The sequence below is a fragment of the Lepisosteus platostomus genome, chromosome 9, assembly GCF_059453375.1.
Source record: "Lepisosteus platostomus isolate fLepPlt1 chromosome 9, fLepPlt1.hap1, whole genome shotgun sequence".
NCBI classification, from domain to species: Eukaryota; Metazoa; Chordata; class Actinopteri; order Semionotiformes; family Lepisosteidae; genus Lepisosteus; species Lepisosteus platostomus.
Genome location: NC_142619.1, coordinates 44,692,700 through 44,720,093, shown reverse-complemented (window position 1 = coordinate 44,720,093; position 27,394 = coordinate 44,692,700). Strand labels below are relative to the sequence as shown.

At 39.3% G+C, this 27,394-nt stretch overlaps 1 protein-coding gene across 1 annotated transcript in view; it reads left to right on the top strand.

The window, feature by feature from the left end:
* nampt1 (nicotinamide phosphoribosyltransferase 1) overlaps positions 1 to 26,861 on the top strand; it is a 32,200-nt gene extending 5,339 nt beyond the window's left edge. Inside the window, exons 2-11 of the mRNA XM_088645177.1 lie at positions 6,969 to 7,125; positions 8,255 to 8,358; positions 9,005 to 9,133; positions 18,245 to 18,403; positions 18,901 to 19,037; positions 20,074 to 20,299; positions 20,758 to 20,877; positions 21,709 to 21,849; positions 22,424 to 22,558; positions 24,165 to 26,861. Of these exons, the coding sequence (XP_088501303.1) occupies positions 6,969 to 7,125; positions 8,255 to 8,358; positions 9,005 to 9,133; positions 18,245 to 18,403; positions 18,901 to 19,037; positions 20,074 to 20,299; positions 20,758 to 20,877; positions 21,709 to 21,849; positions 22,424 to 22,558; positions 24,165 to 24,278 (1,422 nt within the window). The 3' untranslated portion in view covers positions 24,279 to 26,861. The remainder of the gene's footprint in view (positions 1 to 6,968; positions 7,126 to 8,254; positions 8,359 to 9,004; positions 9,134 to 18,244; positions 18,404 to 18,900; positions 19,038 to 20,073; positions 20,300 to 20,757; positions 20,878 to 21,708; positions 21,850 to 22,423; positions 22,559 to 24,164) is intronic.
* The last annotated feature ends 533 nt before the right edge of the window (positions 26,862 to 27,394 follow it).

Below are 27,394 nucleotides of genomic sequence, written 5' to 3'. Positions count from 1 at the left end.
GTTCTGATTTGTTGCAATTTGTAGTATGTTTGTGTGCTTATGTTTATGCCCATAAATATCAAGAGAACACTTACAGCAAGGTCATTAATTAGATCTTTAAGGAAATGTGTTCAGGGTAGAACAAAAAAAACACACAGATCGACACAGAACATCCTTTGAAAAACCACTGCTTTTATAAAAGGTGTTTGCCTGTAATGTTCTAAACAGCTCATGCAGTGTCATGCAGATGTATTTCCGTTCCCTGGAATAAAAGGAAAGCATTGAAGGTCAAGATATTAAGGTCCTTTTGGAACAGAAGATGAGTCACATGTTGTGTTTTTCTTTTAAAGTTAAGAGACGCCTTACGAGAAACAGCCAGAGGTTGTACAGGATAAATATGGGGAGATGATATTGTACTCATTATTTTCCTTCTCGCTTTTCAGTTAAATAGTATTTTTTTAAAAAAGATAACATGTGGCATGGTAATAAGCACAATAAGTGGACCCAGGTTTAGTTCCTGGGGTGCTGCGTGGAGTTTTTGTGTTCTTTCTGTGTTCACAAAGGTTTCCTCCTGGTGCTCTCGTTTCCTTGTGCAGTCTAAAATAATTACTGGTATGTTAATTAGATTCTGGGAAAATTGACCCTAGGTGTGTGTTTCTTTCTCTGTGACAGGCGTGCTGTCCAGGGTGTATCCTGCCCTGTCCGTGTTGCATGCATAAGATATGGTCGGATGGATATGTTGCACATTCCGAAGGTTTTAATGGTTCTTAGCAACAAAGATATGATTTTCTGCATGGATTTTTTTTAAAAAGCCACCCAGAACATGTATGCTGTTGTTTCATTGACCTACGTGTGGCTTGGCTTTCCAGTGCACTACATCAGTCTTCAGCGGTGTGCTTCCTGCCATCAGTTCACAATTGCATGCATGACCTCTGACAGCTCCAGCAAGGCTGAAGCATTGCCATTCCCTGGCCCACTGGTGCCCCAGGAACTGCAAGGAGATTCTGAATGGGGGAACCGAAGAGGTGCTGGCCTGAGCCCCCTGGTGGGGGCGCGTTGAGTCACCTCTCCGATCACCCCCCGACCCTTCCTGGCTCAGCCCAGGGCTCCAGTGAGATGATGGGAGCAACAGTAGAAACTGTCTGCCGTCAGTGGCAGGGTGATTAGCATCTTGACCCTTGGTTCAGTTCCTGGGGTGCTGTCTCCCTATGTTCGCGTAGGTTTCCTCTGTGATATGGGCTGACCCTGCGCTCTGACCCCAAGCTTCTCTCTCCCTGTCTGTGTGCCTCATGGAGAGCAAGCTGGGGTATGCGAAAAGACACAATCCCTAATGCAAGAAATTGTATATGGCTAATGAAGTGATCTTGTATAGTTTTGTAATTATGCAAATAATTAATAATTTCTACAAAGGTTAAGAATTTCTTTCATTATTCACAAGAGGGCTTTATGCTTTTTAACTCGTGGAGCTATAAACAGTATGTTTAGTATCTAGGTCGATAATTCCTGCTAATAGTTTCTCAGTTTTTTTATACATTTATTAGTTTCTCAAAGTTTACCACCCACGTATGGAAAGAGTGAATACAAAGCTAATAATAAATTTGAAGTACTGCTTTGAATCTTTGTGTCGTCAAGTTTGCCTTCGAAAAATAATTCTTGAATACAAATGTAGTGCTGGTATTTTTTAGAAGTACTTAGTAACTTGCATGTGAAAGGGTGTTTCAAGTAAGTAAGGCATCAAGTAACAGTTTTAAAGATAGAACAAACAGGAGCATACTATAACAATCACTTTATGCAACAGAACGTGTATGCCTGCATTCTTTTGCTTTCTTGCTGTCAGAGCACATAATGAGTTCACAAGCTAAATTGTAGTCATTTCGGCATCTAGTTCTTGACGTTCGCTGGGATTTCTTCTTTATCTTTGCATTTGAAGGTCATATTTTATTATTAGCTTCATTGGAAATATTCAGTGTTTTCATTGTGGTTTGACAGATGCACTGGTTTCATACATAAAACGCATTTTAATGCCTGGGGTGGAAGCATTTAATCTTTGAGATGAATTTAGCCCCACAGATTGTAGCCTTTCAGAAATTTTATTTAGAGCCTACATCAGCTGTCTATGAAGTATAAAGCTGTTTGGGTTTTCTAAAAATTAGGAAAAAAATGTTTTGGCGGGGAGGAGTCAGTGTTAATAGGAGATTTCTAAGTTATGGTACCAAGAGAAGAGAAGGGAAGGAGTAGTGAAAAGGTCCACTGTAACAGGAGAAACAAACTGACCTTTAGCCGTTGCATTCTGCCCAGGCTAAGACAGGCCCCAGGAGGGCTGTGTATGAAGACTGATAGGTGTCAAAACCAAGGTCACTGGTGATTCTGGATCCTGCCCAGTACAGGAAGAAAACCATGACTGGTTATGTGTTTTGTCATTTAGACATCAATTAGACGCTCCCATGTGATAGACTGAGCTTCAGTAATATGGTGTAGTTTTGGTAGAACCGACAGATACAACAGCAGGGCTTCTCAATAGTTGGGGTGCTTTCCTCGGAGGACATACAGGGAGTGCGAGCTTTTCATATACAACTAATTTGAAATAAGTACCACGTTTTTCTGACTGTAAGAAAATGTTTTTTCCGCAATTTATAGATAGAAACGTAAGGCTTGCCTTCTCACGATATTCTGTTTTAAATCACTGACCTGTTTTTGGTACTAACAAGCAAATTCTTTGAAACTAAATTTTTCTGCACTTTCGATTATCAGAAATAAGCACCACAATAGACTAGATGTTGAAAGTGACTTGAGTTGCACTCCTTCTTCCAGAAAACCGAAAATGTCAACACTTATGGCATACATACAGCGCCAGAGCTCACAGTGATGTTTGAAGTGTTCAAATGTGGATTTGGATCATACTTCCTTCAATCTGTTCCACTATTTTTTTAACTCAAAATTATTTTTCACTGATGTCAGATTAAGTTCAGAAGTAGCAATTTAAATCAATTATAAAATTTAAATACAAATGATTAGCCCATACACCAAGGTGGGGGCCAGTGGTTTTGTATGAACTGAAAGAAGGGCATTAAGTTTTAAAGGTTGAGAACCACTGTTCTGCAGCAGCCTCAGAGGGGGTTCCAGAACCCTGAATGTTACAGCTTGCCCTTAGAATGGGAGAAGCAGCAACAGATCAGAGGGGAAAAGTGTAATACCAAATTGTGAGAAGGAAATCTGAAAGGAAATTGTAGACCAATCTGTCATACTTATATTACTGTTAGAGTTAGAAAAAGATAGCTAATGCCATATAAACAGAATACTTGTAGAACAGTGGTGTTTTAAGAGCCAAGGTGAATTTTGTTAGGGAATGTCTTGTTTAACTTAAAATTCTTTGAACAAGCAGCAAGGGCAGTAGATAACACTGGAGCATGCAACATGATTTAAATTTCCAGAAGGCTCACAATATTGTTCCTCAGAAATGGTTGGTTCTTAAATTAAAAGGCACAGGAACGAAAGGTAATGTATACAAATGGACAGAGAAGTGGTTCATAACCAGGGAGCAACTCTTCTTCTTATGGGGCACAACGTGTAACTGGGCAGATGTAAGAGGTGTACCACAGGGATCTGTTTTAGGCCCGTTGCTATTCCAGATCTATATCGATGATTCTGATAAAGTTAGAAAACTAGTTACATTTCCAGATTATACCCAGTTTAGGGATGGCAAATGGAAATATCAGTACTAGGATTGTAGGATGACAAAATCATGACTAGGAAAGACACTTGAAAAAAATAATTTAGTATTGAAAACTGCTAAGGGATGCATACTGATAGTAGGAACATACACTACACATATTGCATATTTCGAGCTGCAAGGAAGCTATGGACAAAAGGATCTGGGTGTATATGTTGATTCTTCTATGACCTCATGAAGCCAAGGTGGGGGAAGCAATTAGAATATCAAAGTGCAATCAGAAAAGCTTGGGTGTACAGTGAAAAGTGTAGAATTTACATATCAGAAGTTATACTCAGGCTTTGTATAGTCCTAGTAATAGCTTATTTAGAATATTTTGTTTGCTTTGATCGTATTACCACTAAAATAATGTAGTAGCTTTAGAATTAATTCAAAGAAAAGCAAGAAGAATGATTCCTGGCCCAAACTCTGGGCACCCAAACAAATGCGGAATGAAATGTTAGGTTCATGTAGCTGGTAAAATGTCCAGTCAGGCCAGGGGTCCGCCTTTTGTTTGCAAACTTTCTTTATCTTAGTAAGGTTATTCCGTAGGATTCCAAAGTACATTGACTGACAAAGATATAAAATTCCCTAAGTTTATAATCATATCTGCTGGCATTTCTTACAGAGTTTTGCTGGTAGGAATCCATCAGGGTTTCAGTGGTTTGATTTACCGAAGGATGCTGGGATTGTTTGTGGATTTAGTGACAGAGCTGTGGGCACGCTGTGGCAGGGGCAGAACAATATTGTGCTGTAAGGGTGCAGGCACAGGGCTTGTGATTGTATTGCTAATCCTTAGGCGGCCTGGTGACATTGTGTAATACAGAAAGCATTTTATGCAGCAGTAGTTTCCTGGAAATTCTTGGTCTTTCTTTAAACGCAGTCAGCTTTACAGCACAGAGAAAGAAGCTTGTTCCTAGTTCCTCTTTTTCCCAAGAAGATGAGGAAGGTGAAGATTAATGTAAATGACGTTGGGTAACAATAACTCAGTCCCTTTGTTTTTACTCACAAGTCTAGCTTTGATAACAACAAGGCCAGTAGGATTTTTTTGTGTCTTTATATATGGGAGTATTCCTTTAACATTCTTCTTAAAGGGGAACGGTGATGCTGTTTTTATAGTTTGGGGTTAGAAAGAATCAGCATTGGTAAATGCATTTCAAACCACAATGAAAGTAAAATGTACACAGTAATGTGTAAAATAGTACACCGAAATGTGCACAAAATAGACAACATTTCCAGGTATGTGCAGCACCATATTGCCATCATTATCAGCGATTCAGAACAAGGCAACATAACTTCCTAAAGTGGCCCTGTTATCTTGTGAACAAGCAGATTTATGAATACATCTCTTATAATCCAAAAGAACATGCTTTCGACTTCAAGACAGTTTTGTAGACAAATACTACTTACAGCACTTGTTAACTCTCCATGCAGATCACGTTGCACAACCTGTGCAACCCGAAATGTCTGTCCACAACCTGTACTTCTTAGCTCGTACGTCTCATTACATTAGTCACTACGGTGACTAGTGAGCAGGAAGGGGCGATTTACAATTTGTGCAATCTCTCACCCTTGCCCTTCGGAGACCAGCAGTTTGTGACAAGATGGTGACCATACAGTACTTTCACAAAGGTAATGATTTTTTGCTTAATTTGGAATGTGTAAAATGTTGCGATGCCATCAATTAATTTAATTTGTTATCGAGATGTAATAACCGGTCTGAGAAACTGGAACTGCAATAATGAGAAGAAGAATTTGCGTTGCCTATCTTTCTTCTCATTTGGTGGTTACATTATTGTTTGTGCTGATTTGTTATAATGTCGGTATGCTGGATTTTATTGAAAATACCGGGAGAAATTCTCATAGTGAAATCAGGCCTTATCACCTTTTTACGGTTTTAACAGAACTGCATCATCAAGCATGGTAGAAGTGAGGGCATGAATGGGTTTGTGTTCCTTCATTTTTTTTCTGTCGAATTTGATAATTGTTAACTAGGCTTTACAGGTTGCAGACCCCTTGTACAAACCCCCTGTTTTTACAGCATACATACAAGGGTGGGGTGAGGGAAAGGAATACTCCTCCTCTAGTTACTCACAGCCATTTTCACAGCATCAGTTTCGGGAGGCGCGAGTCCATGAGCTCTAAGGCTCACTATTGTCCAGCAAGCTGAGGGTACCCTGTCTTACCTCATCCCACCTAACCTTAATGGCTAGATGTGCGGCCACGCTTGAGAGAAGATGGACCAGTGGGGTCTGGACGAAAGGGCATAACCTGTAGTCCCAAAGAACTGCCTTTCCTGGTCTTCAGTGCACAGGCAGCAGGTGGTGGCCAAAACAGGAGCTCATTTCCCATCTCCCGGGACCAGGAGGGCATGTCTTTTCTAAGCCCTCAGATGATCAGGAGTGACAGGTGCTGGCCTTTGTTTTGTAAACCCCTACAAATAAAGCATATTAAATATACATTATTTCTCCTTAACCTGGGGTCGTGGATTACGCTTGTTAAATTGGTTTTGTGTGAGGCCCTTAATCTCAAGGAACACATCATGAAATACTGCAGTGAAATGCATTTTATGTAAGTGCCCAGTAATCTAAAGGCCTATAGTAATGATCACTCTCTCAACTGCATTTATTTTATTATATAATTAGTAATTATATATTGTAACTAATATCCCCGTTACTGAAATACCTGTTTTTATGCTAGTGGCTGAAGTAAGGTTGTGCTATGAAATGTTAAGTAAATTAACAAGGTCTCTAGATTTCTTCCAGCATTTTGTGGTTGTGCACAAAAAAGCAAATCCTTTAAAAGTCTTTTGTTTACTTTGACCTTGGTCCCACGTCACAAGCAAACCAAATGAGGTTCTTCAGCTTGTGGAGCTCGATTGGCTTAGCGGCCACAGGAGGTAGCCAATTGTGCAGCCCTGGGACTAGTCTGCCAGGGTTGTCTCGACAACTGGAGAAACAGCGTCCCCGGCAACTTCCTGGGTGCCTGCTGGCTTGCGGTATCGTCAGCCGAGGGACATACTGCTCCTAGCACATCGCCACAATCCTAAGAACTGGGAATGATAAATGTGTGTGTGTGTGTGTATATATATATAAAAACATTTTTTGTTTGCCCGTTCAGACACACAATGTAAAAGAGTGCTTTTTTCCCCCCACACGTTCTTCTAAATGTTCAAACAAAACGTGCTTCATTAAGGTTTTTTGAAGTAATGTTGGTCCAAATGATTTGGAATATTTATAGACTTTACTGTAATTAAGTAAAAACCTTGTTTCTTCTCTAGGTCACTCATTATAAGCAGTACCCTCCCAACACTAGCAAAGTGTATTCATATTTTGAATGTCGTGAAAAGAAGACTGATGCTACAAAGGCCAGGAAGGTGAAATACGACAAGACTGTGTTTTATGGTTTGCAGTATATTCTCCACAAATACTTAAAAGGTATGTTTAATACTGATACTATAAATCAAACATGCAAGTGTCTTTTAATATTTGTGGTTCTGAAGGTTGGTGATCTTTCCTCTGTTTTATAACTGAGAGTAATGATCAGATATTTTGCTATTGTGACATTCAGCATCTTGGGTCTTTCCTTTTGTTTGCTGCCTAATAATTGTTAGGCTTCTGCAAAAATGTCCAAAAAAACCCCAAAATTAACTTGTTGCAGCTCAGGTTGTGATATTCCGGGTTCTAATATTCAAGGGTTTTGCATAACAATTGGGAACAAAGTACACAGCGATGTTGTTGAAGCCATACCCTGACAGGCAAGATGAGATCCTCAAATCACTTACCTTCTAGCAACAAACAAGCTAGGTGGGCCAAACAGTCTCTTGTTTGTAGGCCTTTTTTTAATGTTCTTAAAGATTATGATGTACTGGAGGGCGTTTCTAATCCATTGGTGTTAGATGGCAAGTTATTTTTTCGTCAGCATGTGTAGGCTGCAGAGGAACAAGTAAAGGTTTATTCTGCGCTGAAAAGAAACACAATATTTCGGAGGTTTGACCTGAAGAAGGCTCCACAGCCAAAAGGTTTTGTTTCTTTTCTTCTCTTTTCAGCATGGAATAAACCTTTACTTGTTTCTTTTTTTTTAAGGTATGTATTTGTTTCCAATGTAAAGGCTACTCATAAACAGTTCAGAAGCCCATGATTCACTATCTTCTATGAAAAATGTGATGCAGCTAGGAATTAGTAGATAACTACATTCTGTACTAGTTCATTATCCACCATCACTGTAAATAGCCAGATAAGAATGTTATGCACAGTAAAGGTGTTTCAAACCTAAAGCTAGTGGTTTATATAAAAAAGTAATCTTTTTAAATGGAGCACAAAGCAACGGAAATAACCCTAATCTTATATTTAAAAAATCCCGAAGTGTGTAAATCCAGTTAGACGTGCCAGCTGCAGGTTATTTGCATAGTACAGTACATGAGTACAAGTACCTCCAACTCCTAGAAAACAAAGGTCTTCTGTTACGGGGCGAGAGCTGTGTTACGCAATAACAAATGACTAAACTAATCTGTGAAGCACAGTATTACCAGATACTAATGCCCTTGTAATGTCCTTTATTTTGCAGGCAAGGTGGCGACCCCAGAAAAAATCCAGGAAGCCAAGGAGGTGTATAGGGAACATTTCCAGGATGATGTGTTCAATGAGAAAGGGTGGAACTACATTTTAGAGGTACAGGGGAGCCTTATAGAGGAGAGCATAAGACTTCGTCAGTCCACAGCAGTTCATCTTTAGGAACAGCTTTTCTTTCCCTGAGAGTTCCCACGGGACACAGCACTTTCTTGGTTGCCTGTTTCTATACTTGCTGTGCCACCACTTCCTAAGTGTACATCACAGTGGCATTGTCCCAGAATAGTGTGTACTGACCCAAAGAAAAAGAAAAACATTGTACTATCTGAATTTTAAATTTTGCTGATGGCAATAAAAGGGCAATGCGGTGAAAATAATGTTTTACGTCATTATGGTTTCATTAATCTGAAGCTCCAATAGATTTCTCTTCTTCTTGTCACTTTCTGTTGGAGCACTGATGAGAGGTTTCATTGTACCACTTATTACAAATCATACAGTTGACTGTAGTGCCCTTTAGTAACTTTCTAACTTTCAGGAAGTGAATGTAGGGACCCACAAAATACTTTGATTTCACTCCAGCAGCAGCTGGAATGAGGAAGATCATTTATACAGAAACATTCAAATAAAAATTGTCTAAGCCTGAAATGTTGTTTTATACAGTAACCTTATTGAAGGTAAAATCTTTTTTTATTGTGTACTTCACATTAAACAAGTGCTCCTTAACATGTTATGTGTTGTAATATTGCAGAAGTATGATGGCCATCTTCCCATTGAAATCAAGGCAGTCCCTGAGGGCAGCGTCATTCCAAGAGGAAATGTGCTTTTCACTGTCGAGAGTACAGATCCTGAGTGCTACTGGCTCACCAACTGGGTTGAGGTTAGTGTGTTTCTATCGTCCTACCCACTGTTTCACTGGATTATGACAGGTTTGGTTTAATTTTTCCTTTTTGTCATCCTTACTTTTCACAGAAGTCTAAAACCATACCAATAAATGTTCAAAAACACTCAGTCTTGACTACTGTAATGCTCTCCTCGCTTGGGTATCTAAATCCACATTGAACAAACTCCAGTATGTCCGAAATTCGGCAGCTAGAATCCTGATCAGGTCTAGTCCAAGTCATAACATTACTCCTATCCTGGAGTCCTTGCACTGGCTTCCTGTCAAGTTTCGTGTTAACTTCAAAATCCTCATGCTCACCTGTAAGGCTCTGGATGGCTTGGCACCTCAGTACCTGTCTGATCTATTATCTCCCTACTCCTCATTTCGCAACTTTTGCTCCTCTAATTCTGGTCTCCTAACTATCCCACAGGCCTGTCTGCACTCTATGGGTGACAGGGCCTTCTCCTGTTATGCCCCTAAGCTCTGGAACTCTCTCCCCATGGATATCAGAGAGTCACCTTCTCTAAACTCCTTCTAATCCAGACTCAAAACCTTCTTCTTTAGAAGAGCCTTTACTTAACTGATTCCATTCTTTACCCCTCTGCTCCTGCTGTATTTAGTACCACCATCTACTGTCTCCTCTGCGTAGTGGCATCGGGTTTATCTTGTGTATTTTTTATTGTTTATTTTTAATTGTTGTTGTTGCTGTTGTCATTATGTAAAGTGCTTTGAGAAGCCACCTTTAAAGGTGCTATATAAAATAAAGTTTACTATTAATTATCTTGAATGTGCCTGCTATTTACGTAGTAAAGCCTTCTCCAACATGAATCACACGCAAGAAAATCAATGGGAACAAATATCCGTCGAGCTCAAAATGCGGTATGAACACGTTCATACATGGTAGTATAAGCACTCTATAATCTTACAGGGATCTCTCCAACACACCAGAGACAGGCACAGTCATCTCTCTCTTTCAGCCTGGTATACACTGTTACTGCGAGAGTCTTTTTTTACTTTTTTTTGTACTTTTGTTTTGGTTATAACCTTTACAGAGCATTAAAACGTGAGACACCTGAAATTAGTAGTGTAGAGAACAAAACGTGTAAGGTTATGATATTAGTGGAAAAGATAAAGATTCTGGATAAATTAATTGGAAGTAGGAGTGTCCTTGGCTTTCAGCAAATCAAAGGTTACCATGTATCTTTTATTACCCTGTGTAACTTTTAAAGCTATGTAGATATAGTATAGGTAAGGCTGTTTGTTCCTTTGAGTGTAATGCTGTTTGCATACAGGTATTAACTGACTTTGCTAGGTGCATAGAGAGTTAAGTTTGTCCAACGCAGATATGCCTAATGAACTTCTTTTGGGGAAGGGTTCTAAAAAAGTCAACTGGATAAACATCTTCATCTCCTGCTACAGACTTCAGGTTTTGCATAGTGCTTGCTTTTGTAAGTGCTCACGATGTACTAGAATACATATAGAGTACTCGGAGTGGGACTGCTTTTTAGCAGAATAGTAAAGCTGATTTAAAATTTTATTAACTGTATTAATACTTAAAGAAGAACAAGGAAACAAGTCATCTTATGTGGTCAAAGATAGTCTTTATTTTACTTTACTTTTGTTTCTCGCCTGCATTTACAGTGAGTTTAAATAGCCAGAGTTATTTTCCCTAAGCCCATCTGATGCAGATGACGACTGGCTGGCCCACTCTGAAGACGCATAGTGCTCTGTGTGATTTACTTGTATCAGCTGCACACCTTCACTTTTTTGTTTTCCATGGCTCTGAGCCAACTTCATTAGGTGGGTCAGAGATGGTGCAGAGCTTTCGTACCTGTCAGCTGTCATGTACAACACAGCAGAGCACCTGGCATCTGCAGCAGAATATCATGTGATCCATCGTCTTATACATGACTCTGGAAGAAGCTTTCTATGGAGAACACAGACATTCTTTTAAATTTAATCTCTCGCATGTGTATCATATTTTTCTGCTTTGACCATGTTTAAAAACATCTTTCACTCCTGCAACATGCTTATCTACCTTTGGAAATGTATTTGCCACTAGAAAGTGCTAGTATATGAACATTATATGTCAGATCTACTGAAATTGTCAGTAAGCCAGTAAGGGTGAATGTCGCTGTAATTAGCATTATCTAAAATCAATCCAGACCTTTTTCTTAAATTTGTGCAAATCGGCAATCTACAGCAAGTACTCCCATCATCTAAAAAATTGCTGTCATTTAAATGTGGTGCAATGAGAAAAATCCGTTAAGTTACCCCTGTCAGTGTACATTGCACAGAGTGGGTGTTGATGCACTGATTCAACCTATTAAATTCTTTTAAATGTAGCTCATAGCCCATTTTTAAAATTTTCTTTAAATGTTTCTATAATTGCATCAACTTAATAATTATCATAAAAACGTAGAGATTCTAGTTGTAAAATTTATCACAGCTTCTATGCTGTTTACAAAGTTAGGGGTGAGATTCAAGAAGAACTCCAGACCATATTTATAGATAACACACACCTTACCACGACAAAATAATAATAACAAAATAGATGTATCAGCTTAATAAAATATTGTTACTGTTTTTACCCAAAATCCTAAAGGATGATATTTGTGAAGACTTCCTAAATGAAGATATTTGTTTTTGGGAAGAGTGGCCGATCGCTCCCTCTAACTCCATCTGCTTTGATTCATCAGTCTCAGACGAGGGCAGTCATGAAGATGATGATGATAGTCTGGCTTGAGTGATGTCAACTGTTGTCAATGGTTAAGGGACTTAGATGCGGTAGATCTGATGAGGCAGAGTGACCTCTTGGGTTTTAGGCGTGCAATTATCAGTGTTTCTCCAGAGTGTACAATATTGAGTTTGGCAGACGTTACTCATTAACCTTAACCTCTTAACCTTCATTGCCCCTAAGGGAATCTGTCCTGCACATCAAGAGCTTATAAACATATAGCATGTACGGCAATAATACAGTAGGATAACAGTACAATACCAAAATACATAAGCAACATTTTAACAACATCACTCTATCAGTATTTTTCTTGTACCATAAAATTAAAAAACAGACCGTTAACTTATAAAGACTCTTAACAACAACAACAGTGAGCTTAAAGACATTACTCTTCTTGCACTTTTTTCAACCGTAGAGTGGATGTTACACTGACCTTTGTTCAAGGACAAAATAATTGTTTTAAAAGGGTAAACATGGAACTCTCAAACCGTGTCCTCTCTGTATCGCAGTTACTGCACAAGGGAGCACGTTGGACAGATCAGTGATGAAGAGTGTGGTGGGTAGAATTTGCAGAGGGAATATGGATGAGGGAAGTTTGAAATTACACTTGCACTTAAAACTGAGAACAGGAGGCACTGCTTACTCAGGGTTAAGTAGGAGGCATGTTGTGGAACACATTACCTGATCACATTGCCAAATCCGGCACTATTGCTTCTGTAAGAAATGATAGGAAGGTAGAGGTCCATAGATCAGTTAGACGAAGCGAGCTAGATGGGTGGAAGGGCCTCCTGTTGTTGGTAAACTGCACTTATAAACATTCTTATCTTCTTAGATTTATTTTTTTCTGGACTGGCTGTGCTTTAAAGCTGGTGTGGTTTAGCACCTTATGTGAGTGTACATTTAAAATTGTGGAGAAACCGGGGCATGTGATGTCCTTGTCTTCAGTTCAGCTCTAGTTTCTTTCAATACTTCTGTAACTACAATAGTGGAATAAACTGGCATGAACCAGGATTGCGTGAATAGCTCACTTTGTGGCGACAAGGACGTGTGTGCCCAGTTACGTCCTGGAACTGTATGCGATGCCACGGGTTGTCAAGAATTCCTGACAGGCTACACGTGTGGCTATAACAGTCCTAACACTCTTAAACTGTGGCACTCTTATCTCTTATTGGCAAAGCCTGGCTTGGGGAAGGGCTTTATAACTACATTAATATGCTTTGTGAATGAGCTTTCAAATAACCATTCAGGGCCGGAATATCTGTGTGCGATGGGCTTCACAGCCTTGAAATAATCATTCCGATTTGTCATATCTGTCGTGCCCAAGGTGAGCAGTTCTGCACACTTGCAGTTCAGTGCGCCTGAAGACTAGGAGCCAGGTTGACATTGCACTGCCCTGATCGCAGTGTCATATGGTGTGGACATTGCAGCCAAGCAAAAAGCTTCGTATTGAAAAGATCACATGCAAGTATAACACTGACAGTGGCGTTAAGAGCATGTGAGCGCCAGGGCTGCCATGAACTATTTCAGGATGTTTCTCACGGCTTCACATTCTGGGCAAAAATAGCTGTTGTCATTCCCAAGTGCACTGAACACGAGGGGATAGCTTGTCCGTTTTGAGCACGACGCGTCTGTGAACTGTGACAGTTGAGGGCATGAACAGAAATAAACAAAGAATTTGCTTTATACACCAAAAGAGCCTATTCTAGTTTTAATATTCTAAAAATATTCTAGTAATACAAATCATGTGTCTCAACGTGCCTAAAAAGCTGGCGCGAGCTTTTCCAGTCAATTATTAGTTGGAACTGAAAACTGCTGTGACATATTGCAGTCCTTTGGTCCTTTTATAACAAAATGGAAAGACTAGATGTGCAATAGTTTGATTTGTGTTGGTTTTTGTATACATTTTTCATATTGTATCATTCTAGATCCAATACTGCACTGAGTCAAACGGGGTGGGGCATAGTTTTGATGAGTTAAAAGCAGAAGGGGATATTTGTCTTAAAACAGTGGTGACATTCTATACAGTATAGTATCTTCACTAGCATCTAAGTTAATGAAGTATGCTTAAAATGTAAAGGAAGTAGTCCACTATCACCTAGTTTCCTACAATATCCTTGAGCGCCTCATGCTCCAATACATCACACTAGTTGTAGAAGAAGACCTCAGTGTGGACCAGGCTGCTTTCTGTAAGGATTGCTGCCCTCAACACCTTAATGATAATGGCTTTCAGAAAACCCTGAAGACTGGCGCTGTGTTTCTTGACCTCACGGCTGCCAATGGCACAGTCTGGCACTTCTACAGAAGCTATCTGCGGCCCTCTATCCTGGGCAACCAAAATAATCCAAACCCTGCTGAGCATGAGACAATTCAGAGTAAATCTCGGCAGCAAGAACATGGACATGGCCGACACAATGGGCTCCCTCAGGGATCAGTAATGGGTCCCACCCTGTTTCATCCGTACATAAATGACCTGCCAAAAACCACATCCCAAAAATGTATATACAGTGATTACATTTTTCTGGCAACACAAGCCCACAATTTTGATATCTTGGACCACGTCCTAAATAAGGACATATCAAAACTTGAACAGTGCTGCAACACATGGTAACTCTAACCCAGGCCCCTCAAAAACAGTATCTTGTCTAGTTTGCCTCCACAATGCAAAAGCTACAAAATAGCTCAACATTCAGATGAACAATCAGAAATTGCAGCACCATCCTACTCCAGCATACCTTGGAGTGACCCTAGACAGGACGCTTACCTTCTAGGAGTACTGAAAGACAACAGCAGCCAAAGTCAAAATAATGAACAATCTGGTCCTCAAACTTGCTGGTACAACATGGGGCCCTGCCACTGCCAGCCCCAGACCTCAGCCCTTGCACTACCTTTCTCAGCAGCAGAATACTGTGCCCCTGTCTGGACAGGATCACCTCACACTCACAGAGTAGACACCCAGCTGATTGCTAACATACACATCATCACTGGAACCCTGAGCAGCACCCCTCTCCCATGGCTCCTTATCCTGGGAAACATCACTCCACACATTCAACAACTCGGGATCACCAACAAAATGTGCCAAAAACGTCCAAAATGTCACCCCACCTACCAATACACAAGGACATATTTAACCCACCAAAGACATGTCTGCCTTCAAAAAAGCCAATCTGGAAAAACCCTTCTGGAAAAAAACTGTGACTACATTACACCTAGTAGTTACAACCCCGAAGAAGGCTCTACAGCCGAAACGTTGTGTTTCCTTTCTTCTCCTTTCAGCATGGAATAAACCTTCACTTGTTCCTTTGCACCAAGTAATAAATTCTAGTAATAAAATATATTTAAAATATACACAAAAACATTTTGGCAAGAAACCACTGGACAATGAAAATTCTACAATTTTAATTTAAGTGTGACGTTATTGTTTGAATTATATAGGCTATTGTCTTTCACTAAAGGATTTTATTCCTTTCCTGAATCTAAGAAACTTTATATTGAAGCCACACAAGCCAGGAAAATAACACTGGTCTTTCTACACTCTCTTACCCGTTCAAGTAACTATCATTCGGTCACTTGCAAATAACTTGGTCTCAGTTCAAATTTAAGAGGACTGTACTCTCCAAATTTGAAATGAGGGGAAACAAACCATACATCTCTCTATTACATGACATCAGTTTATTTAACAATATTTTAATTAGGGAGGAATCTGGCCATCCTTCAGTATAGAGAAGATCAGATTGTATTACAGTCTTTACTGTCATATTTAGATAATGAAAAATTGCTTTGGTTTGTACCATACTGCATTTGTTATGGCCAAATAATTTTAATTTTTGCATAAAAAGCTTAAACCACATCATGGAAGCTACATCTTTTTCTTTATTTCTTTCACGCAACCCACAAGTTTAATTAGATGGAGTATCCTGTACAAGAGGAATGAGGAATTTCTTTTTCATTATAAGTGATGTGTGTTTTAGGAACAAAGCAAAAATGGCTACCAGAAATGTGTATGTTGCTGGTGAGGTGCACGTGGAATTGAAACAGTACTGTATCTACAGTACCTAACAATGGCTTGTAGTAGAAATTAGCATTGGACTGTTTTACCATCATGAGTGCAGACAGCCTAAGAAACTATATCGCGGAAACAAGTTCTACAGAATCCATCACGCGGCTGTCTGTGTCACAAGGGGCAAGGGCACATGAACTGGTGTGAAGTTGTGCCGGGAGCCAGCTGGTGTCTTGGAGATTCATGAACCCTGTGATATCGGCCCTGTATTTCCACTGTGTGCACGTGAGCCGGTGTAACTTAAATGTTTTGGTGGTAAACATTCTTCAAGAAGGAAGCTGCCCACGGTCATTTACTGAAGCTCTTGAGCAGACCATCATCTTTGTTTATTGAAGTGCATAGGTCCATAGGTTAGAACACGACAAACTGAGTGGTGATTTCCAGTCTGTGTCACTTGTTCCTTGTTTTTAATTTGTTCCTCAAATAGTAAGTTCAACCTTATGCAGAGTAATTATATACTGTACTTAGAGTGCTCACAGTGTTGAATTTAGAAGAATGCTTTGTGAAAGCATTGATGTGTAATTCATTTACTGACCCTCGGATTAAATCAAGCTTTTTAGTGGTACCCACTTCTGTGAATTAAATAGCTTTAATGAAAGATGTCATTGATATACAGTACATTGAGTCTGTGCTTATCTTGGATCTTACTAAAGCCAACTAAAGGCTGAAACTGACACAGTTATGTAAAGGAATAGTAATCTCTTATTTATTATAATGTATTTGCCCGCCATTAGAACAAATATACCATATCTAAATTCAAGGAAAGCACCTTATTCCGTGTTAGCCAAACAGCCATTTCTGTGTGTTAACTATTCCACACCTTTCATTTATCCAATCCAGTTCAAACAGTAGTTGTCATATCAGCCTGATTCTTGGTCTTAGGTTGTGTTTACCGAAGGCAGAAGGAAATCTGCTTATACCACAGCTACAGTTGTACTGGCAATGACTTGTCTGAATTGGTTTTGTGGTATTTTATGGTTTGTGGTGTTTTGTGTTCCCTGTTAGAAGACGCAAGAGTGTGTGCCCCATGAGATGCAGTGCTCGGCTTGTTGCATCATGACACACATGATGGCATGTGGCACTTGTGAAACCAGGCTGCCATTATTGCACGATATGAAGTACATATTGATTTAATTAATAATCTTATACATGTTCTACCTTAGGGTGGCATGGGGGCACAGTGATTAGCATTGTTGCCTCATAGTGCTTGGGCCCTGGGTTCAATTCCGAACCTGAGGTGCGGTCTGCGTGGAGTTGGTAGGTTCTCCCCATGTTTACTTGGGTTTCCTCCGGGAGCTCTGGTTTCCTCCCACAGTCCAAAGACATGCTGGTTGTAATTGGCTTCTGGGAAAATTGGCCCTGGTGTGAGTGTGTGCGTTTTTGTGTTCCTGTCTGTCTACCCTGTAACGGACTGGCTTCCCATCCAGGGTGTGTCCTGCCTTGTGCCTGTTGCTTGCCGAGATAGGCTTAGACTCCCCCGCCACCCTGAATTATTAGGAATTAGGTAGGTCAATTGGCTTCTGGGAAAATTGGTCCTGGTGTGAGTCTGTGCATATCTGTGTCTGTGTGTGCCCTGTGATGGACTGGCATCCCGTCCAGGGTGTATCCTGCCTTGCGCCCATTGCTTGCAGAGTCTGGCTCCCCCATGACCCAGAATTGGAAGAGGCAGTTCGAAAATGGATGAATGGTGATATAATACAATGATGTAAGACACAAAAACTTTATTTCTTGTTCAAGACTGATGGAAAGTTAGCAGAAATTATGACTATGACTATATTGACTATGGCGATTATCCTGAGTTCAGTACTTTATTCCATCAACAAAAAGTTGCAGGGAATTTGGATCCTTTCACAGGATTCAAATATTGTGCATACTATGAAGTTTACAGTCCCTGATTCCTTTTTAAAGAGCAGGTTTGGTTTTCAGCAGTGAGGCAATTGGATAACTTGCACTAGTGATGTCACACACTTATTGGGATAAGACTTATCAGCTATTTCTGCCTGATTGTATTAATGCAACAGCTTGTCTATCATATATTTGCCCACACTTTTAAGATAATTCTGCATATACAGAAAACTGAAAAGATTCATAATGATTATTAAAAATATTGCATTATTTTAATTTGTTTTAATTTACTTCCAGCTTACTACACTATACTGTAAAGGAGTTTATGCAGAATCAAATCTAATGCTACCCAGGTAAATCCTGAGTTTTGAAGATTTTTTTAATGCAAATCTTTTGCATAGCGATATAGAAGAGTACCATTGTTTCTGAGATGAAGCTTTTGATCTTTTATTTTTGTTTTAATGTGTAGACTATACTCGTCCAGATTTGGTACCCAATCACTGTTGCCACCAACTCCAGGGAACAGAAGAAGATTTTGGCAAAGTACTTGATGGAAACTTCGGGGAACTTGGAGGGCTTGGAGTACAAGCTGCATGACTTCGGCTACAGAGGCGTCTCATCACAGGAGGTAAACTGCTGTGGGTCATTGTTGCTGCTGTTCTCTTTGATCTCTGCCCCTTAGCTTTAAAACTACGCTCTGACACATCACTTGAGAAACAGTTGCAGATTTCTCCAGATAGTAATTCCTCTGTATGGAATGCAAATCACTTGTGCCCCTGAATTACTCTTAGAAAGTCAGCTTACTTGTGTGTTGGAAGTCAGTTTGCTGAGAGAGCTCTCCAGTTATTTTCCCAAAGAAACCAATTTTCCCAGTGTCAGTGTTAAATTGGGAAGGCAAGATATGCTACTCAGTTAAAAGAAATGTAGAAAGGGTTTAGGAGGCAGTTTTGGTTTCTTGCTTCTAATTTTTGGAACAATTATCCAGAATAAGTTATGGAAATCATATTATACAGGTTGAGCAAAAAAAAGTTTTATTTTACAAGGGGATATAACAATCGTAGAGTTTCGGAAAACTTTTTTTCACTCTACCTTATAGTTGACTCTTATCGCTAAATTGCTTTTCAGACGGCTGGAATTGGGGCATCAGCTCACTTGGTGAACTTCAAAGGAACAGACACGGTGGCTGGGATTGGCGTCATAAAGAAGTATTATGGGACGAAGGATCCAGTGCCGGGATTCTCAGTGCCTGCAGCAGAACACAGGTAATACTGTTTTTTTTCCAGGCTTTTGCTCTGTTTTAGTTAAATGGGGCTCATTGGTACGAGCTCGTTATCGAAGGCGACATCACTGTCTTTGAAGCCACGTAGTGTTGAATACTTCTGTGGCAAGAGACCCTGTCATGCGGTGTGTTGGGACTGTCTTCACTGGGGAGCAGAGCTACCTTGCTGTCAGGTTAGGGTTGCTTGTGAGCAGCCGGGATTGAATCCCAATGGGAGCAGATCGGTACTTGTTACATTGGTGCTGTGACTAGGGTTGAGGAGCCTGATGTGATTTAGTCCCTTAGGTTGCTGCAGAGGAGAAGGAAGAATTTAGAGGGGGAAGGAGGAGAAAGTAACATAGCTCATTGGTACTGAGCCTGCTAAGGCAGGTGATGTCATCTCTTGAAACGTGTTGAATTCTCCTGTGTCGGGACACTGGGTCTCTCGGTGTAGCACAATTTCTCTGCTGTCCCTAGAGACAGAGTAACACTCTTCACGCAAGTACACTCAAATTTGAATTTTTAATTGTGACTAGGAACGTTAAGCTGGAGGGGTTCGGTTTTTAGAGCATCCTTAACTATATCACAAACTGAGCTCACAGCGCAAATTGCCTGACCACGTATAGCCGGGATGTGGAGGCAGTTAGGTATTTATTATACCCTTAAGCGGAATTGCAGCTAATGTTTTGCATTTATTTCTGTTCTCATGCTGAAACAAAAGGAAGTGGTTGGTGGAGTCTGAATTCCTTTCAGTGTTCTGTGTACCAGCAAATCAAGTGAACATGTAGAGTATGAACAATCTCTAATAATTTCTAAGTGATGGTGCAAACGGTTATTGTGTGACTTAGTATTAACCATTAAAGTTCTAGTCCAAATTACTGGAATGTGATCTGTGTGGTGTTTTAATTTCACATTGTATGGTTAGTTCACTATTTTCAGGCGTAAGGTTCCATGAATATCAGCCGTTGACCATTTTGCTCATAGGTAGCAAGGAGAAATTTCAAACGTTCAAAATGTTTAAACCTGTCTTTTTTTTGTAGCACTATCACAGCCTGGGGGAAAGATCATGAGAAAGATGCATTTGAGCACATTGTGAAGCAGTTCCCTTCTGTGCCAGTATCGATTGTCAGTGACAGCTATGACATTTACAACGCCTGTGAGAAAATCTGGGGAGAAGATCTGCGGAGTTTAATCGAGTCTCGGAGTGCAGACGCTCCTCTTCTCGTCAGGCCAGATTCTGGAAACCCCCTGGACACTGTATTAAAGGTGAACCACATACTGCCTTGCATTGCATTTGCACTGACTCTTAAACACACACTGTATCTCCTGAAGTACATTAACACCCTAAATAATGTCCTTACATTCCTGAGATTTATACTGTATCACTGTGTTGTGAGTCTATACTAAATTTATTTTCTGGATTCTTCAGTGTTTTTTAAATACTGTGCTTACTATGGTCTTACAGACGCCCCAGTAGTTTTGATTGCAGACACTAGTACTAGTTACAGTTTTCTGTATGTATTCCTGTATGTATCATATCCAATCAAGATAATTATGTTAAACAGGATTGTTTCTGCATTTTGATACACGCACCCTGGAGCACTATACTGGTCCACAGTAATGCAAAGGATTTGATGGACGTAGCATGGCAGTAAACCAGTTCATTATGACTCCTTTAAGCTCTGCAGACTTTCTTGGGCTTATTGTTGTGCTCTTTAAACCAGGTCCTGGAGATTCTGGGAAAGAAATTTCTGCCTGTGGAAAACGGCAAAGGTTTTAAGGTGCTGCCTCCCTACATCAGGGTTATCCAAGGAGACGGTGTGGACATTAATACTTTACAGGAGGTGTGTGGGCTGTTTTGTTTATTTATTGCTTTGAGTTTGTTAGCATTTTCTGATTTGCTGTTGTGGGATGTTCTCTTGCTCTTTTTCAGACAAGATTAAAGGCCTTTACATACATGATCATCTTTTTGTATCTATTCCAGGTGATTTTAGAGTTTAGTTTATTTTGTTTTTAGATATGTCACACATTACCCTATGACACAGTGTAAATGGTACCTTTCAAAACTGGTATGCACGTAGCCTTGCAAAAGTATTCAGACCTTTCCTCTGGTGTCCCACTGTTCTAAAATGCCAAAATAATGCGCACATATTTTTAAACATAACATTTTATTCATTCTGGAAAGCTCAGACTGAAGATTTCTCAAGGTAAGATAAGTTACTGTTGATAAAAGCAAAAACTAAAGAGATCCCAAATATCGGTATTTGATGAAAGGAACATTGGTGGCAATTACAGTTGTAAGTCTTTTTGAGAAAGTAACACATTTTCACACCGGTTGAGTAGGATTTTTGCGCTTTCTTTATGGCACATTTGCTCAGGCTCTCTCATGTTACTTGGGAATTACTTATGAACAGCAGCTTTTAAGTATTTTCACAGCTTTTCAATAGTAGTCAAGTCAAGTCCAGTTCTTTTGCTTTATCTATGTTCCGATCAACTTGAAAATCTTCCCAGTCCCTGCTGGTCAGAAGCAGAGCTGTAACATAACGCTGCCTCAGGCTTGTTTGACAGTAGGGATGGGTTTCCGTAAGATGTAACTCTTTACATTTAGATCAAAAAGTGTCAGTTGTGTCTTTCTTGTCTGACCATATGGAGGTTATTTATTTATTTCTTCTCAGATTGTGGAAGGAATGAAACAGCACAGGTGGAGTATTGAAAACATTTCTTTTGGATCTGGAGGAGCGTTGCTGCAGAAGTTAACCAGAGACCTTCTGAACTGTTCTTTTAAGTGCAGCTATGTGGTCACGAATGGTTTAGGTGTAAGTAAAATCTGTTTGTTCTCTTAAGTTACTGTTCTTATCGTACATACTTGTGATTATATATGTTTTGCTGGGTGACTTCCTGGATCTGTTTTTTTCATTCCTTTTATCATTGAAAGAAGGCACAATCCTGAAAGGTCTTTTTTTTAATCTGAAAAACAAATACAAAAATGTAAGGATCTTCTTGCATGTAATGGCCTTTTTAAGGGTTGGCAAAGCATATATTTTTATTTTATTGGATGAGTGCAGTGCATACCTAACAAATGGTTTTAATGGAATGTGATGAGTTTGGCCTTTTCACATCTGCTCATGAGAGTTCTGTTCATGGCCTTCTATATTCTATATGGTCCTATATTCTTACCTACCTTCAAGAGCTTCTGGGTGTTAGGTTGTGCAGGGAGGTTTTGCTCATGCAGTGTTTGTGACCCATGTATTTAATCACACACATGAACTATTTCTAAGCATTTCACAGTAAGTGATGTGTTAAGCAGGACTATGTTGTCCTACACACAGTGCTTTAGTATATGGACAAAAACACCATTATGCTGTAATAAGACATTGTGTTTGTTTGCAGGTAAATGTGTTCAAGGATCCCGTGGCAGATCCTAACAAAAGGTCGAAGAAAGGTCGTCTGTCCCTTCACAAAAGGCCGAATGGAGAATTTGTGACCTTAGAGGAAGGCAGGGGGGATCTGGAAGAATATGGAGCGGTATTTTCATTATATTATTGTGCTTTTCCACTTGTATATCTGGTTCTCTTGTAAGGAAATGGGAATAATCACTCGGTTGATGTTCAGATTATAATTTTATCTAATTACTTTATTCCTGCCTCATGTTATATTTATAGTTTGTCAATTTTGTTTTCATAAATAACTATAGAAGTCAGCCCTCTCAGTTGTTCACAGAATCTGAGGTCTGTTATTTCTGCTCTGTTGTAATGGCTGCTGCTGTATTTGCTCTGCTGTCGCTGTAGATTTCTTGAATTGTTGGTATGCACTCTAAATGGGCTTTGATTAATTAATTTCTTCTTTCTCATTAGTTCTGTGGGAACTAACAAGAAAATGCTTGATGTACAGTAAAATTTAGGGCCCATGTAAATTTTTTTTTCTAATTGTTCATTTCTTGCCCTTTTTTAAAGAAATGGACCGTCTGGTAGCATGCATTCTAGATTTTAAGTGATTTTAATTGGGTTTTGCAACTTAACCTGTGCAAGTCCATTTAAACTAGTGTAGAAAGTCCTAATTCAGTAAGTTCAGTCACCAATTTTAGTTCATTGCATTGTATTTTGCTTCTGAAATTAGGCTTAAAGTTTAGTTGAGGCTGTGTGAAAAGATGTGAAAATGGAAAGACGTAAAAATCTATCTCATAGAGAGAGCACCAAGAACCCTTGAAACAAAACAGTTCAGTTTTGACAAAGAACGTGAAACAGCAGTGAAATGGGACGTCTGGAATCCAAACAGAATCCAGGCTGAAGAAGTTAGCAATTTATATTGTTACGCATCTGGGGCTGACAGTCAGTTCCCTTGCTGAGGTCCTCCTGGTTAGTGTTCAGCTGAGCTAAAGTCTAAGGTTTGTGCACGAAGTGGACTCTGGTCCCAGTGAGTCACTGGTGAGGAGAAGCCCATTTTGCTCCCAACATAGCGGCTACTTTTTAATATTGATATTCAGCTGTGTCAACGAAAGTGAAGCCATATTGTCTCCAGTGATCTAGGGGATTTATGGCTGGCTAGTCAGTCGCAGGGTCTTGCTACAGGCGGGGCCTGGAGAAGAGTACAGGCTCTCAGTTCATGTCTCAGACAATGATAGTGGCAGTTACGTGGTTGTCAACTGGCCAGGTTTTGATTGAGTGGGAGGAAGCCAAGAGGGCAGTAGGGTAGTGTCTTTTAACCTGAAAAATTGCAGTTGGTGATTGGTTGTGGTGAGGTGGGTTTTCACACCCTTCAGATACCTGATTGGTTGGTCCTCTGTTGGATGTTTGGACCGTGAACGGAATCAGTTTGGAATCAGTGTCCAGATGGGCTTGTCTCTGTTTGTTGACAATTGAAGTGCCCATTGGTGGATGTCCATCATGGGGAGAACTGGCCTGATTCTTGTCACTGTCCTAGGATGTCTTGCGTATCCAGAAGGCTCATCTTAGCACACTAGAATCCAATAAGACTGTTCTGTAGCCAAGACCACAGAGCGAGGCCCCAGTAAAAATTTTACGGCAATACTCCATTCTCTGTTATCTAAAAGCATTGCTGCTACACATCATGTAAGATAAGCACCATGTTTCTGTAGGTAGATTTTGAACTCTCCCTCTGTTTTCTTCCATAGGATCTGCTTCATACGGTTTTCAAAAATGGCAAGATACTCAAGACGTACACGTTTGATGAAGTGAGGGAAAACGCCAAGTTGAAGGAGTCCGAGCTGGAGGAGCTTCTTCACTGAATATCATTCCGCACCCATCCCAGGGCAGTGGGCTGAGAAAATGGCTCTCGTCACGCTCTCCCTCATACGAGCTCGGTCGCCTGTATCCAAGTGAAGGAGATTGTAACGCAAAAGAACCCTGGGTGGTGTAAGAGAGCTTTTTTTTTTTAAAGCGTGGAGTGTAACTGGGATATGTGTACAAATCTGGATTGTCTTGTAAAGTTCAGAATCCACGTTTTGTTGTACTGTTACTAATGGGGATACAAACGTTAACACGATATGACCACAAATAAATCGCATTTATACTGTATATACACTCAAACCTTTCAACTATACTCCTTTGAAAGAAAACGGAAAACAAACGGCAAATGTACATTTATGCAAGTTTCTAAAAAAGCTGTAGAACCTAAAGATATCTGTTAAATGTTGCTGAGTGTAAAGGTAGTGTATGCTGAAAGTTTAGTACTTGTCACTGAGGTGTTTTAACAATAGTTTATACAAATGACCTATTTGATTGGGAATAAAGCACTTTTTATTTTTGTTACCTTTTATTTTTCCAGATGGTTTGCCTTTTAACTTTACAAAATGGAGCTGTTTTGTGTTGCAGATGCCAAATAATGCCCTTGATATGGCCTATTACGTAGAAGCCCAACAGTTTACGTGTTGGTGAAGTCAGGATCTTTTCCAAAAGACGTAGCACATAAGAAGGAAATAAATGTAACCGGTCTTTAAAACTATTTCATTTTGTGTAGTACAGATATATTCAGTAATACATTTTAACTTTTATTTTATTAGAAAAACGATTATATGCCACAGTTTTAATAAATCATGGAAAATAAACTGGAATAATTTTACAAGAACGTAATTTTATAATTTTGATACAGTAGCATTGGATGAAATTTTAGAGAAATGATTTTTTTATTAAACAAAGGGTTAATAGTTTGAAAATTGCAGCAGTGAATGTGTGTGTAAAGAATGAGGCAGTAGGCCAGTATCACAGTATTCATGATGCATTCGATGCTGCAACCATGAATATACACAAACCTCGATTTGGTCCATATCGCGATGTTAGTGGAACGCTCATGTCTGTTCAGTAAACTTGCAAATAGCATTTCCATATCCACATAGAAGTGGTTCAAAATCATGTAGTTATTCAGGAATCGCCACTAAACAATACACCACTGGGTTGAGCTCAAGGACAAACCAGTGTGTATTTCAGGTGATGTTTCTGAAATATCATGTTAACCAATTTTGCAAACCACCTTTTTCTGAGAAAAACGAGTTCAGTTCTTTATGATTAAACAGCAGAGGGTCATTTTAGCTACTGCATGATTTCTCTCCGCTCCTCATGGTGGCACCAAAAGAACTCAGCGGACTTCCGTAATTCAATTGCATCCTTTCCTGCTTTTTTTTAAATCGCCGCAGGCTAATTAAATTGTATAACCAATTTAGTCACTGAGCTGGGGAAGGTTGATATGTAATTTAAAATTATTAAGATCCTGTAAAGTATGTTAGATAAAGTTTTTCTGATTAGTCGGATTATATATTTTCGTAGATAACATTTTATCTTAGCATCATTTACAGTCACAATGTAAATAATTATGAGAGTCATAATGTTCAAGATAGTTGATTTAGTGAAGTGGATCTGCTGGTTTTGTTTCGACTGTAACGTGTATGTTTAATAGGATTCATAGAGAAATAGGAATCAAAACTGAAGGTCTGCATTTTTTAAATAACCACAGTCATGGCGATGGACTATAATTTTCTGCATCTGCAATTTTATTTAAAATCAATACAATCATGAAAAACTGGAGTATAATGTATCGCGATACACCGACATCTATGAAAAGTGTATCATGAACAATCTCGCAAAAGCTTTGAGAACATGGATTCTCTCACTTCCTGCTAGGTGGTGTGGCCAAACTGCCCTTTCACTTACAAATAATAGTTTTTCCTCTTCGAGAAGAAATCTGTTGTACGGGATTCAAGAGAGATGTAATGATTGTGTAAAATCTGTTTCAATCGGAATAACCCCATTTTATACCAAGGGGCAATCTGTCGATTTACCCCTTGCCTGTTTTTCTGTTTGGTCTACTATTAAGCTTTGAGTGAGTGTACACTACTGTATGAATGCTGGAGGAATATTTTGGTTTTCAATGCTTGTAAAGTGTTTTGTTTTATGTATCTGTGTGTTGTTTCCAATTTTTTTCCCCCCTTACAATTTTGTATAACATGCTGTGGCTATATTGTTAAGATATTATGTGACCACCGTATCTATTTGCTGAAATGTTTTTGTTTTTAATTGTAAAATTGATTGCATTCTCTTTTCCAACTGCCATCAGAGGTTGGTATTTTTTGGAAAGAAAACGTGTCCTAGATGTGGACTGGATTTCAGGAAACTGAAATGGGAAACAAAATTAGTTTGATAATACCATTTCACAATTTTCTGTCCAAGGATGTCTTTTGGAAAAGGGAATGAATTAATTTTTAAGGAATCAATATTTTTTTTGCAGAAATTGAAACTTAAAGGTTTTTCTTTTTGAAATGTAGAAAACAAATTTCCCAAATGTCTCTTGGATGCAAATATACAATATTCTGCTGAAATTAATGTGAGGTGATTCATTTTATTAATCATTTATTTGTGGGGTAAATATGTCATGGATAAAATTTAGTATATTGTTTCCACCCACTTGCTGTGAGAGAATTCTAATAATAGCAAGTGTGAACTTCCTACAAATTACTCCAGACTTTGTCCTGATTTCAAGGTTACTTTTTTCAACCCTTTAACCTGCATTTGAATCCATTCCACACTGGTGTATTTGGATCAAAGTCAGGGCTCAACAGAAGGAGAAGGGTGAGATACTGTATAATCCTAAAGGCATTCCTCTATATTTACATTTGTAGTATTATAAATGATTGTTCTTAATAGGACATTTTGAAAAATGTGTTGAGATGCAACTGAAATGTAAAATTCCTATCGTTTGCATTTCTATGCAGACAGTAATATCCTAAATGAAAACTTTGGTCTATGTACAATAATAGAACTTAACTGACTTTAGGTTTTGTTTCATTGTGGGAAAACCTGCCACACTCTTCTGTATTTCTTATAGCTGAGACTTGCAAAATTAATAGGTTGA